Source organism: Cydia strobilella, chromosome 1 (assembly GCF_947568885.1).
Source record: "Cydia strobilella chromosome 1, ilCydStro3.1, whole genome shotgun sequence".
NCBI classification, from domain to species: Eukaryota; Metazoa; Arthropoda; class Insecta; order Lepidoptera; family Tortricidae; genus Cydia; species Cydia strobilella.
Window position 1 is genome coordinate 31,855,016 of NC_086041.1, and position 15,261 is coordinate 31,870,276.

Sequence of the window (15,261 nt, forward strand, 5' to 3'; positions counted from 1 at the left end):
GAGTAGCCATCTGCTATCACTATATAGTCTTTGCCTTTCAAATGAAATAAATCCGTTGCCACAAGACTCCAAGGGCGTTCTGGTGCTGTTTGTACAACAATAGGCTCCATTGGATTATCATTTTGTACTTTTGCACATGCTGTACAAGATTTCGTGTAATTGACTAAATCCGTAGTCATACCTGGCCAAAATACGTTATCTCGGGCGAGCCGTATTGTGCCTTGAATACCTTTGTGACCCAGGTGGCATTGTTTCATCACTAGTGGTACCATTGATATGGGTACTAGTACCCTGTCGTTTTTGAAAATGAGGTCGTTGTATACACTGAGTGTTTCTCTATAGTGCCAGTATTTTTTTAAGTTATCTGGTAATTGCCCCATTTTTTCAGGCCACCCATCTTGTATAATTTGTTTTAAGTTTTTCAACTCACTGCTATTCTCAATTTCTTGTTTGATTTCTTCTCTGCGGTTTTTTGAAAATGGCACAATAGCACATATTTGTAAGTTTTCTGAGTTAAAATCTTCACAGTTTAGCTTCTCACAATCTCGACTCAAAGTGTCGGCTACATACATCTCCGAACCCTTTTTATATGTCACTTTGGGATTATATGGCAAAATCTGGTATAACATTCTTTGTAGTCTTGGTGGTGCACTGGTAAGTGGTTTTCTGAAAATTGTTTCTAAAGGTTTATGATCAGATTCTATTGTTAAGTCCTTGCAACCCCAGATATAGTTATGGAATTTTTTACAAGCCACTAAGATTGCATTGGCCTCTTTTTCCAGCTGACTATAGCCTTGCTCAGTTTTAGTGAAAGATTTAGCACAGTAAGCAATAGGTTTTTCTTTTTGAATCATTACACCACCACAGGCATAACTACTAGAATCAACTGAGAGCAAAATTGGTGCTTGAGGATCATAAAATCCCAGAACAGGTGGGTTTTTTAACAGCTCTTTTAATTTGATGAATGCTTGTTCTTGTGGTTGATCCCAAACCCATTCTACATCTTTGTGTAATAATTGTCTCAGGGGGCTGGTAATGTCTGCCATATTTTTTATGAATTTTGACAAGTAGGTAATTAATCCTAGAAACCGTTGCAGTTCTTTTACGTTTTCTGGTCTCTTAATTTTTGTGATGGTTTCTATTTTTTCCGGATCGGGCTTTAAGCCTTCGCTGGTTACTATGTGGCCCAGAAATTTGACTTATTGTGTACTGAACACACACTTTTCCTTATTAAGTTTAAGACCTGCGTTCCTAAACTTTTCTAGTACTCTCTGTGTAGTCTTCTCTAATTCGTCTTTACTGGGAGCATGTAGAAGTACATCATCCATTGACACCTCTGTATTTTCCAGGTCCGCTAAGAGTGAGCTCATAACTTGCTGGAAGACTTCTGGAGCTGATGCTAAGCCGAAGGGCATTCTTAAGCAAGAATATCTTCCAAAGGGTGTACTAAATGTGAGATACTCTGATGTGCGGGGTGTCACTTGCAGTTGCCAAAATCCTTTTCTACAGTCTAGCAGTGTGAACCATTTCGAGCCATGAATTCTGGCCGCAATTTCTTCAAGAGTATTAAGTGGGTAATGTCTCCTTTTTAAATTTTTGTTTATATCTGAGGGATCTAAGCACAGTCTTATTTTGTCATTTTTCTTCACCACAATCATAGGTGAAACAGCTGGTGTAGGCTTTGTCACTGGTTTTATTATTTTCTGTTCCACCATGCTATCCAACTCAGCTTTTACTTTTTGTCTTATGGTGTGGGGAATTTTACGTGCCGGGCATATTGGTAAATTTGGATTGTCTACTAAATCAATATCATATTTGTACTGTTTCAGGCAACCAATTCCTTCAAACAAGTCATCATTTATTGTAATAGCATCAATTCTCTTTACTAAATTTAATTTTTCACATGTTTTCTTGCCAAGAATTGGTGTCACTTTTTCATCAACAACATAGTATTTAATCAGGTTTTGCTGTCCTTTACTAATAGTCATCAGTTTGGTTTCACCTAAGACTTGCATCTTATGCCTTGAATAGGATGTTAGGTACCTGGTTGTTGATGGACTGACATGTGATTTTGTTCTATCCATTATTTCTCGGTTAATAACATTGCACCGACTGCCTGAATCAAGTTTGAACATCACTGTGACTCCATTAGGTAAGGTTAATGGCTCATACCAGTCTTCTGTACCCACATCATCATCAGTATCTATTGATGACACCATAAATCCATCTTCACTATCATATTCATCATTCTGGAGAAGTGAATCCACCGTTTTTATTTTGCAACATTTGGTGAGATGGTTTCTTCGGTTACATCTCAGGCATATTTTCTTAAAAGCAGGACAATTTCTCCGGCCATGTATAGTGTCACATCTGCCACAATGAAATGTCTCTTCACTTTTATCTTCTTTTTTCTTATTATTCATATTGACGTTTTCTTCTTTTTTCTTAATATTTGTGTTTTTACTGTTCCAGGTAACCGCATCGACAGTAGGAGCCTGCTTCATAGTTTTTACTTGCATTTTAACTTGCTCCGCTGAGCGGCTGAGATCAATCGTTTTTTGCAGTGTAAGGTCTTGTTCAGCTAACAACTTCTCTCTAAGGGAGTCGCTCCTTACTCCTACTACAATTCTGTCACGAATGAGGCTGTCCTCTAAGGTACCATAATCACAGTTTTTCACTTTACTTTTAAGTTCTGTGAGAAATTCGTCAAATGGTTGGCCCTCTTTTTGTATTATGGTATTAAATATATACCTTTCATATGATTCGTTGATCTTTGGAGTGAAGTGATTTGTAAATTTGTCTTTTATGGTTTGTAATTTTAACTGCTCTTCACTAGTAAGATTGAACGTATTGTATATAACCACCGCGACAGGTCCGATACATGCCATGAATACCGCCACTTGCACCGCTGGTTTTTTCTCTTCCAGGTTTGTAGCGATGGCATACCACTCGAATTGTTGGAGCCACAGCTTCCATGCCTTTGCTACATCTTCACTAGCGTTTATTATGAATTGTTTGGGCGGCTTTATGTTGACGTCTGTTTTGTTTTCGGCCATATTTTGATGGTTTTCCCTGGTTTCGGCACCATGTAATATTAAATAATACTTTTATTGAGATATATAAGATTTATTAACAAGAACATTGTACATTGCATCATCATGCATGTATTGACAATAATGACAGTGACAGATGGAAAACGCGGGAGACCTCCGGCCGGCGTTAAGGATGCATTCCATGCTTCCATGTCAAAATTATTTACCTATCAAATATAAATTTATACAGAATATCAAAAATAAGATTTAATATTTTCGCCGAGTATCAGAAACGCTTTGATGCACTGTAACTGTGGAATCTTTTTATTAGTCAGAACTAACATATAAAATCCAGATTTTAATTTGTTTATACTACAATTAGGTACTATTAGCCTATTAGGCTATTAGCCTACTCTGGCTTAACAGACCCTCGAGACCTGCCGACATCGAGTGATACAGCTGATCAAGTCTTGCTTTTCATTGCATTTGTTTTAACTCCCCGGCATCACCCACCCTAACTAAACTTTTATAAAAAAAAAACTTTATTTCAGAATATTCAAAATTATAAATATTAAAGAAAAAGTGACGAAGCCCTCCAGTGGTGAAGGCCGGATCAGTGGTGGAGGGCTTCGTCACTTTTTCTTTAATATATGACATCTATTACAGTTTTTAATTTATATATAGTAGTGTGACTACTTAAAAAACACAAATCAAAATATTTAATAAAGTAATTTGATTTGTTCCCAAACTTGTCCATACAATATTGTTAGTACCATCGTTATAGCTATGTGTTAGTAAATACATTAAAAATAAAAACAAAACTTTCAACAATGAAATCACAATCCAATAAATTTAAATAATGAATATAATAATAATTATTAATATGTCAGATTCAAAATATTATAGACTAGAATAATAATTAGAATGTCAAAAATTTACCATTTATTTTATTTAAGACGTGTGTGAGCTAAGAGACTCAAGAGCGTTACGTTTGTTTAAACTCTAGTCGGGGAGTTTCTCTACTCTATTTACTATTTACCACCCTAAGACGGTTGTTCGACGTTTAAGAGCGAAGAATCGTGGACTTACAGCTAAACAAAGGGCCTACTGCGAACCACGTTCGACGTGTTTCCTCTCTGTCGCACTTGTAAATTCTTACGTAAGTGTGACAGGGTCGCAACACGTCGAACATGGTTCGCGGTAGGCCCTCAGGCTCTCAATACGTGACATGCGGACAGCGAGTTATTCCGCTGTTCAGTAACTTTTTAATTTTATTTGTAACCTTTCATGGTCAAAAATCATGAATCCAACCTCGGTTACGCTGATAACATAGTTTTCGTAAAACATGTAAAAAGGTGACTAAAAATTCGGTCAGGGTCCTTATCATACAAAGAAAAGAGGTTGAATTCCCCGATTACGTCACTATTGACTATTCTACGACCTATGACATTTTGCAAACAAAGAAAAGAAATTGAATTTCCCAATTACGTCTCTATTGACTATTTTATGACATTTTCAAACAAAGAAAAGAGGTTGAATTCCTCGATTACTATTCTATAACGTTTGCAAAGAAAAGAGGTTGAATTCCCCGATTACGTCACTAATGACTACTCTATGACGTTTGCAAGCAAAGAAAAGAGGTTGAACTCCCGGATTACGTCACTATTGACTATTCTATGACGTTTGCACGACGTTTAAAAGTGCGAGATTGCTGGCTTACAGCTAAACAGGCCCTCGAGACCCGACGGCGAGTGATCCCGCTGATCAATAAGTCTTGCCAAGTCAAATATTTGCACACGACGTACATTAGTGGAGATGGTGACGCGCGCAATACCGCCGATGTGACGGATTTATTAAACGCAGAGTATGCCAGATTTAAGTATGTCATATCTTAAAGTATTAAGTAAGTTTTATTATTATTATTTCTTATTAAAGGGTCCATTTACCAAGGGTATATTTTACCAAAATTATTAAACACATCCTATTCATAAAAGCGCTACAAGCCTCAATTAGTTAATTTATGTTTTTTTCCTTTCTTACAAATACATAAATCAAAATGACAGATTAATACAAACGATTAGTAGCTTATTTACGCTTGTGCAATATTGTGGGCTATCAGCAATATATTAAGACGGATACTTCGTTCGATCCATTAAGGAAACGAGTTCACTTCCAACAGTTAGTCTTATATTCATACAAAAAATATACATAACAAATATACACAAAAATCATCATTTTTCGGCAACAACTAAACCGCTTTCTTAGAAACTTGCTTGTGCCATGCAAGCGCTTGTGCTTTCATCCGAGCAAAGACGAGTGTCCACTCGCGCATCTCAAGTACGGTACTCTGCGAAAGCACACTAAGGAACTTTTATGCTTTGTCATTACTTCGCCTCCAAACTGTAATGCTTGAGAGGAAAGGGGACGACTGCTTCTCCATACAGACGTAGACCCCATTTTCCTCTCTGGATATGGACATTATGGAAAATATATAAAATAAATTATTAAATAGTTTTCGGGCTCCCACTCTGTGGCGAATCGGGGACTTGTCAGACCTTGCCGGCGATGGCGGGATGAACTAGACTCATTTTTGAAGGACTGGCCAGACACAGCATTGGAAATGAATCTGTGGAGAAATTGGGGGATGCCTTTGCCCAGCAGTGGGACACGTAAGGGCTCCAATCATCATCATCATCATTCTTAACTTTGGGAAACAGAAACGCAACTCTTGATTTCCTGTGTAAGTATGAGCAAACTAAACTACCTAAACCTTCTAGTGCCCGAAGTCAAAAATGCCTAATAGATGACTTTACCGAGCACTTGAACGAACTTATTCCATATTAATGAACGCTAGGTATATTTAAATACTATATCGGCGCTCGACAGAGCGTTAAAAATCGAGTACTCTGTACCATGTAACATAATGTTTCGTGAAAGCGCAGAGTCGTAAGTGGGCGCCGCGTTGTCTCGTGGGCGCTTTGCTACGCTATATCTTTGTGTTGGGAAACGCGGGAAACATTTTGAAACAATTAGAAACATAATATCAATGAGTAACCGTTTCGAGATATTTTTAGGTTCTACAATTTTATAGCTTGCTACGGTGATGAATGATGAATGAATGATTAATTGTTCATATTAGGTGTTATTAAACTAAATTGTCAATTTGACAATTTAGTTTAATAGAACAACATTAAAACGCGTCATTCAGGTCAAATACTTTACAGATTAAAGACGGTCGGCTAATTAAGTAGTGAAAGGTAAATATCAAATGATATTTCATCCATTTATTAACATTCATGTTTTAAAAAACCCTAATTAAGTTCTCCAAACAAATCTACGCAAATCACGAAGCCCAGCAGCAAAAACCAACGCAAAAATATCCGTCAAAGCCTCACAAACGGCTTCCCAATCAAAATTCTACGGACTTAATTAAACATGGCTTCCACTGTGACGTCAAAAATAATTAATTTCGCCATTGCTACGATTTGAATACAATGTTGGCTATATGTGACGCGTCCTTTGAAGTGGGATTACCCGCCCCGCTCCGCAAATTAAATCCGCGTCTCGGAGGATCCTCATTGACAATTTAGTTTACTTAATGAGGTGCCCGGCAAGGGTAGATTTTAATCTATGAAAAAGATTAGTCTGTGGTCAAATGAATGTTTGATAGAGGTCATAATGAGCAGTGTAATCATAGCTACTGGTCAAATTCTCATTCAAAATTCTGTCCCTATTGTTCATGTGATTTTTTAGTGCACTGTTTTTGAGATAAGAAGAGGCGTCCTTAGAATTCAATTCAACAGCTGCCTTATCCTGAGCGACTAAGGTAAATTTTACATATTTTAACAGACCGAAACGTATTAACGTGACGTTATGTTGTCCTCTGACCAACACGTTGGTAAAGTCACGTTAAATGACTGGAAAGCCAAATTAAATATGCTTGAAAAATATCACTAAGATATTTTTTATCCGCTCAACCAACCGGTCAGATGTTGGAAAAAACTGTGGCATACTGACAAAGACTGAAGCATTCCAAGTAATCCAACCGTATCGCTTAGAAACGCTGCTTATTCTTTTTCTAAGAATGCCACAAAACTGAGTATTGTCCCGTCATCTCAAAAATATTTTTAAAGAGCGGTCGCAGGCTTCACTCTGGATGCCCCTGCTCAAGATCGCGACCGCACAAAACTACTGCTAATAAAGATGACTGTTTGCACAGATTCGGAAGCCGGCCCCCTGGCGCCGTGCTTGCGGCGTCGCGCCGTCCCGCCGGCCGGTCGGCCAGACTCCGCGGCGACTATCGATCCCGGGGGATGACGGATCGTCCCAAGTTCTCAAGCTTACCAACAACAATGCTGCTATGGGCTAGTTTTCTACATCAAAAAACACGTCTTCCCGTTTTCACTCGCAGCATCTCTTACGTGACGTCGCAGTTGAAATTTAGATATTCGGTTCAAAGATCTTTATTATTCAAAAGATTTTTTATAATTCATTTATATGAGAAATATATATAACTCAAAACTAAATATTTACAAAGTGAGAGTTAAAACAAAACATTACATTTACATTTTGTGCCGCTATACAATTATACGCATATTAACAGTTTTTAAGGTATCTTAAATGAAATGGGAGGCAAACGAGCAGACGAATCGCCTGATGGTAAGCGATTATCGTCGCCCATGGACACCCGCAAGACCAGAGGGATTGTAAGTGCATTGCTGGCATTTAATATGGGTTGAAGAAGCATGAAGGATTGAAGGTCGTATCGGTCCGAAAATACCACAGGCGACAGTTCATTCCACAGTATTGCGAACAATATACTATGCATGCAATGATTAAACTTTGATCAGTTATATAAATTAATGAAGTTAGAATTGTACAAGCAACATGTTTTAAAAGTAATGTGATATTCTTTTATAAACTTTTTTTAGAAATAACAGACACTAATTAGAAGTTTTGTTCTCCTTAGACGTGCTCGCGAAACTCTTTTATATTTATTACATGATACTATCGATCTCTTTTTATTCTGTAGATGACGGATCGCGGCCACTTGCTGCTTCCCAACAACAATGCAATGGATTTCGATATTTTAGAGTATTTGTTGACAAAAATGTTTACTCGACGAGGATAACAATGACTAGGTACAAGAAAACTGGAGATTGGCAAAAAATGTCCTGCTTTCGTTACACAAACAAAAACAAGTTTTAATCGTTTTAATCAAAAAAATCATTTCTGATAGCTTTTTTCGAGTACAGTAGTTCTTTTCACAATCGTCTGTTAACCTAAAACTACTGTTCTTAAATATCGAAAAAGTCCAACATAAATAAGGTTAGGCCTCAAAACCAGTTCTGCTTGATGGTACCTACTTTTTTCAGCTCACTCAGAAATGGGAAAGTGTGTCAAATTTCACTTGCATGGTTTAGTTATAAATAAAAAGACACAGGTACAGAACAATTAATAAAAACTTTTTGTGAAAATTAACCCACAAATAATTAGATTCCTAACAAAATTTGGTAGATTTCAGTATTTAAGAATAAGGTTTTTAAACATAACACAATAATTTTTCATAAAGCACCTATTTAAGCCCCCAAGATTAGGCGAAATCCGATTTAAAAAAAGTTTTTGACTCCCTTAAAGACGCCGTTTCGGTTTCAAATCTATCAATATTAAATATTCAAAGCAAACCTCAAATCTGTATCCATTGATTCCCCTCATACGCCAAACGGCAGCATTAGGAGCCGTCGTCACATCACAACTAATTGGACGTCCGTGCCCACAATGAGACCACAGCTTAGCTTCATTAAAATTTCATCCCGCCGGCGGTAACTGGCCAATTTGCGCGTAACGCGACACCCCAAGTCTGTGAATACGTATTGACAGACGCCTTTGTAACATGTTTAAACAGCCTTGGGTTATGGATAATTAAATACGTTATTGAGAAGGAACGAAAAATGGAATTTTCATATCTGGAAAACATACCTATCAAGTCATACTGGCCAATTTTCGTGAAACGCGACACACAACGCTACACGCCTTAACTTATTTGACTATAACATGTCTAAACAGCCGTGGGTTATGGATAATTAAATAATGAACGTCTTATTTTACATCTACAGAGAAGTACCAAAAACAGGCAGAGACCCAACGGGATTTACCGTAAATGGTTATAAAAATATGATCAAGTCTTAATGCAAGGTTTCTTCCACTTCTGGAAAATATATCAAAACTGAGATATTGCTAACAGATAAGGAAAAGTGACGGATATTAAATATAATATAAGTGTATTCGTTCATCATATTTTTTTCCGGATGTAGGTATAATCAGCATCTTTTATGATATATTTCTGGCGAGAATTCATCAGGTAAATTGTATCGGGAATAATAAAATATGAATAAAGCTAAATGAGCATCCTTTCCGGAAATTTGTCACTGTACAGTGAACAGTCACAGTCAGTATCAAATAAAAGTGACGGCCAAAGTAGCCAAATATATCGGAACACATCCTTATTTCTTAAGTAAGAAAGGTTGAATTCCTTTGTTCGAACGAAACAAAAGATATGCAACTCTGTTCCAATTTAAAATTGTTTAAATAACATTTAACTAGACAAATAATTAGTGCTATAGGCAGGACTGTGGGCCTTAGGAGGCAAGGCGAAACGTACAATAAAGATAAAGGGTCGCAGTTCCAAGCTAACCTAACCTACTCTTCTGTTAGACCTAATGGGTTCTACACAATGACCTTTTAGCTGTACCTAAAAAGTTAACGGTTTTTGAAAAAAAAAGTTTCTATGAAATGAAAATTCTGCGAAACATTAGATTCTACGAAACAATTTTCTGTGAAAGAAGCGGACACCCAATGAAACACTAACAGTCCTTATTAATCTCTGCTGAACACTCCTATAATTCCACTTTAGGAAAATTACAAGCTTTCAAATCTCCCTATTAAATTCTAATCCGTACTCAGCTAATGCAGATGTTTTATTTCAATATCCGCTTTGTTCAAGTGGAATAAAACAAAATGCCTGAGCAATTAATTGAGGGTACCGCCGCGGGCCGGACCCATCGGCAAATTGTCGCTGGCAATATTCAAATGGCGGAAACAATTAGTGTGAGTGCTGTGTGCTATTTAGCACTATCGGGATGTATATATGTATGGTAAAAACAAAAGGACAAACTAATAAGGGACCAGTGTTGAGATACGGCGTTTTAAATGTTGGCGTAGGTGGCGGGAGAAGAATGGGCCATGTGGGGTGCAGGCGGTTTTTAGCACTTTTTGTTAATCATCTCATCCATTTCGCTTACGTACGTCCTCAATTTTCATAAAAAATATTTCAAGCACTTTTTATCAGGTCTCAACGGGTAAAACTAAAAACATAACATAACATAACCTATTGTATGATAATATTGATAATGATCCTGACCGAATAATTTTTTTCGAGACCTATTGTCTCTGCTCCCGGGACGATTAAGATTTGAATCCACGATTTTTGACTACCACACAAATACAAAAGTGACATTAGATTAAAATTCAAACATGTAACATCGACTCGCAGAAAACACCTTGTTAAATTATCATGAATATTATGTTATCTTGTATGCACGGATATTTACTGAAATAATTATTTATTTTGGCAACAAATCACCCTACAACAATTTTAATAGATACGTTAATAACCATCAAATGCGCAACGACGGTAGACAGCAAAATATGAGTAATAATTGTCGGGCCCTCCCCCAGCACGTAGCAAATCTCTTTTGTGTTCGCTGATAACGGCACAAAGCCTGCTAATGTCTTTTAAGGACTTAGTGATTTAAACGGACTAAATAATGAGGGCTACCCTTCCTCGCCCGCCAATTTATGAGCTTAAGACCGTGTAGGGATAACATTGATGGACTGTAGTGCTGACAATTTGGACCAAAATAACCATATCCGATAAAGAACGTTTTATGAGTAACTTATATTTCAAAATATAATCATAGACATTTTCTTTAATAATAATTAGAATAGCCTCGCCTTTCAAAATTATTTACAACTCGGCTGGTAAATCTCATTAATTTATATTCCGGCATCGATTCTTCTCAAAATGTGGATTTATTATTCGATTTGGCAATTGTTATATCACTTAATTTCTTGTTTTGTTATTATATGAATAAACTTAACCAAGGACGACGATGGCTACATCGGAACGATAACACTTTCACGCTATCATCGTTATGTTATCTTATCCATTTCAATAGATCCTTTGTCAGAAAATGTTTCTGGATTATTGAATCAAAATCTACATTGTGTTGGCTTACTCGTATCAGCTGAGGGCAGTCAAACGAATCAGGACAAAATCTTTTATCTTGTACTACTGCAGTAAGTGTGCACCGAAATAATCCTCATATTATTGGTGTTTTAGAGTTTTAGAGGTTTCGTAATGTTTTTTTCATGGAAGCAAATAAAATTACACGAGGCGATAACATCACTCTAAAACAATTTTGAAATCTAAAAAACTCATCAAAAATCACTAAAAATTATATTACACCTAGAAAACATACTGCCTAGAAAATATTGATATATGTAGTATCCCAACAAAAATGTAACACGGAAAAATGCGAGTCTCGCAGACCAAGTCAGATGGTCATACTGTATCGAAATTAAACATTTTTATTGTTTAATTTTACTTGGCCATCGCACGGCAACATTTGCAGATTCATACATACATATATATAAAAAAGTGCAATCATGAAAACCAGCGAAATATCTCAATCCGCCAAGCACGATAAACGATAACCACAGTCGTTCAGGCGATTTGCCGACAAATCTCTGGCAGTCGCAAGTCGGCGGCGCGGTGCGCATGGCGACGCAAAGCCGGATGATGTCTGTTTGTTATCAGCGCGGAGCACTCGACTGTGCCGGGGGTTGCCGTTCGTTACGGAATAATCGCCTTATTTATCGATTGCGAACTAGACTGGTGTCATTAAGATTATTATATTTATCGAGGAGTATGTAGAGTTAGACTAGAAATAAGTAGGCTAGTTAGTTAATATTCACAAGTCTGTGACAAGGTTTAGAAACACTGATTTAAAGTTTCACGATTTTTACACATCGGACTTAATCGCGTATAATTAAGTTTCAAGATTTACCTCCGACGCTTCGAGGAGAAGCTGGCTAAAGTTGACATTAACATCTTCTAGCCACGCGCGTACGTCGGAGGTAGATCTCAAAATTTAATTATATGCGTTAAGTCCCGTTTTATAATTTAATAAGATTTAGAAGGCTGTGTCTTATTTGTTGCCTTTCGCTACAGAATAATGGCAATATTTATCAATTGCGACTAAAACCTATTTGGTGAATCATTCATCAATATTAAATTTTGAATCTAAGAATGTATAGACATTCGCATATCATTAACTCCTGCAGATATTAGCTATTGCCGTTCGTTAGCCTAATTTATTAGTCTTATTTTATCGTGTGTGACTCATAAGTTTAATAAGCAAGTATTAGATGTTCGCACGTTTGTGATCTGTACTAGTGAAAGAATACGCCTCTACGAGACATTTTGGTTACATACCGTGAAATCTATATATGCTACTCGTATCAACACCAGCTATGACATCCGAGACTAGCCATAAATGAGTCAACTTTTATTATCCCAACTTGCAATGAATTTTCAGCTATTTATTTGTAATTAGTCCTACCTACTCTGATTTTGTAAACCGTGTTAGCTAGAATAATAGGATACGAATCTAAATAGATATTGATGACTGATTAGTATACTTATTACTAATATATTCTTCAAAAAATTGTTGCATAAATAATACAAAATCAAGGACTGCAAACTGATAGTTACCAGAAAAATAATTGTTTCAATGGTCGAATACAGTCCGACAATCATTGAAAGTTTAAATAAAAAAGTCAAACGAGGACCAGCAAAGTTTGCAATATCACGAGTTATGGAGAAACATTGTGGAACTTCTAAGTCAGCCCCCACGTTTTATTTCCAGTGCAGCGCATTATCCGCTGTCAATATTATCGGCGATGGCCGCTCCCGTCAGATTGCTTCTGCCGCGCGGTGCGCGCAAACAAAACTTTCTGTTTCGAGATGTTATTGCCTTTGTTTCAAGCGGAAAAACTCCATTATTTTTAGCGATTATTTGCGATTAAAAAACGAAATGTCGACTTGTATTGTTTTTGCAGCGATGAATGGAGGATAAATGAGATATTAACTTAATTAATGTTATCTAATTTAATTTAAATAATATCCTTATCATTCTTATTTGTTGCAGATAGAAAAGCTTAACCTGGCCGCTAATCCAATTTACTAATAATAGGGCAATAGTTTACAGATAATACGCGTAACAGTCATGAAACCTTACCATTAACATGTTCATATGAGGAACCTAATTAAATTTATCGTCTAAATTTTATACGATGAAATAAAGTCAAAGGTTGCTTTTTATGTACGTTATTATGGTTACAACCATTTAAAGGTCATCTATAAACTATTTAATCGTTTAATTTAAACTTAATCCTTTTTTCATGAGGGTACCTAGGATAAAACGATCTGGGGGCGATTTTTGAATTTCGAGCGCTCGATTTCGTCACATGAAAATCTGTGGAAAACGGCGAAATACAAATTTTTGAAATACGACCGATAGAAATTGGGGATCGAGTGGTATTAACCACTTGTTTTCAATTCTATTAGAAGAATTTAAATGGCTAGTAGTAGAGATATTATTGAAGAGAAAATAAAATTTGATTTGATGAGTATTAAGGTCAAGTGATATTGATAAAATGACACCTGTGACGTGAGCACACATAAGTAGGAACACTTCTCACTTTAGTGTGGCCAATGTTAACCCCTTTACTCTTATCATGTAGTCATTCTACTATCAGTTCAGATGTCACAAGCAATCAATAGATAATTATCAGCAAGCCAGAAGAAACAATCGAAAATATAAAGGCATATAAATTTAAGTCTTAAACTGCTATAAGTTATTACAAGACTGAGCAGGGAATACAATTAAAAGAAAACACCACCGATCCAACCGTCAGATTTCGGTATAACTTCATATTAAAACCGGCCGAGTGCGCGAGTCGGATTCGCGCACGAAGAGTTCCGTAGCATTACACAAAATACGGAAAAAACACATTTGTTAAATGTTAATATATTTTTCCTTTTTTATTGTGGGACGTACCACATTATTACAATCTATAAATTGTATATACAGATGTCAATCACAATGAAAAAATCAACGATGATCAACTCTGGTCAACGTGGGACTCGAACCGACATCCTTGGATTGCCGGTCCAATGCGTTACCAATTGCCACACACGTTTAACACGTTTGTTGTATGGGAGCCCCACTTAAATATTTATTTTATTCTGTTTTTAGTATTTGTTGTTATAGCGGCAACAGATATACGTCATCTGTAAAAATTTCAACTATCTAGCTATCACGATTCATGAGATACAGCCTGGTGACAGTCCGTCTGATTGATCCTAGTGAAAAAGTATACTGTAACTTTTAGAAAATTTTATGTAGATTAATTATGTAATAGATTTTTTTTTTGCTACGGTTTAAGAATTATTTGCGATAAACTATAAAAAGGGACCTTTAAACCACTCTTTCTTCAACCTCCATACCCTCAACCACATTCTGCACTTGACCGTTTTGGCAAGAACCTTTATAAACCAGTACCTTTTGGAAGATTAAGTATATTAGTTCACTACGAATCGAAGTTTTATTTGAGTCGTCGGGTCGTGACCTTCACGGTGGCTATATAATTTTTGTTTTACTTCTTATCTTTGTCGTGCACATGCCGTTGCAATCCTCAGCGATGAATGGATGAGAAAGATAATAGCACTTACTTGAACAGAAGGGGTTTGTTGGCGAAGAGGCCCGAGGCCTTCTCTTTCGCGGCCTGCAGCCCCTGCATGGCGGACGCCCGATGTCCCACATCAAAGTGCACCTAACACCTGAGGAAAAAAACATCATTAATACAAACACAAAAAACACAAATGTAATATCTTTTGTTTCCGCAAGTAACAGTAGGTACGAGTATTAGAAGCCTAATTAGTATTTGTGACAACTTTTGGGAACTTTTGCTCGCCCTTAGAATTGGTCAAAAACGCCTAGTCTTTCTAAGATGGCATATAGAAGAGCAATTGAAAATTGGAGAATGTTGGCCTAAAGATCAGCAGATCTAAAACGGAACACATGTTCTGCGAATTTGACGGTCT

General features: G+C 36.7%; 1 protein-coding gene across 2 annotated transcripts in view; it reads right to left on the reverse strand.

The window, feature by feature from the left end:
- The window catches only part of LOC134743628 (vesicular glutamate transporter 1), a 74,272-nt gene that overhangs the window by 40,910 nt on the left and 18,101 nt on the right, over positions 1 to 15,261 (reverse strand). For both annotated transcript variants that reach the window (XM_063677203.1, XM_063677212.1), the window contains one exon: positions 14,890 to 14,997. In XM_063677203.1, coding sequence (XP_063533273.1) covers positions 14,890 to 14,957 — 68 coding nt within the window. In that variant the 5' untranslated portion in view covers positions 14,958 to 14,997. The remainder of the gene's footprint in view (positions 1 to 14,889; positions 14,998 to 15,261) is intronic.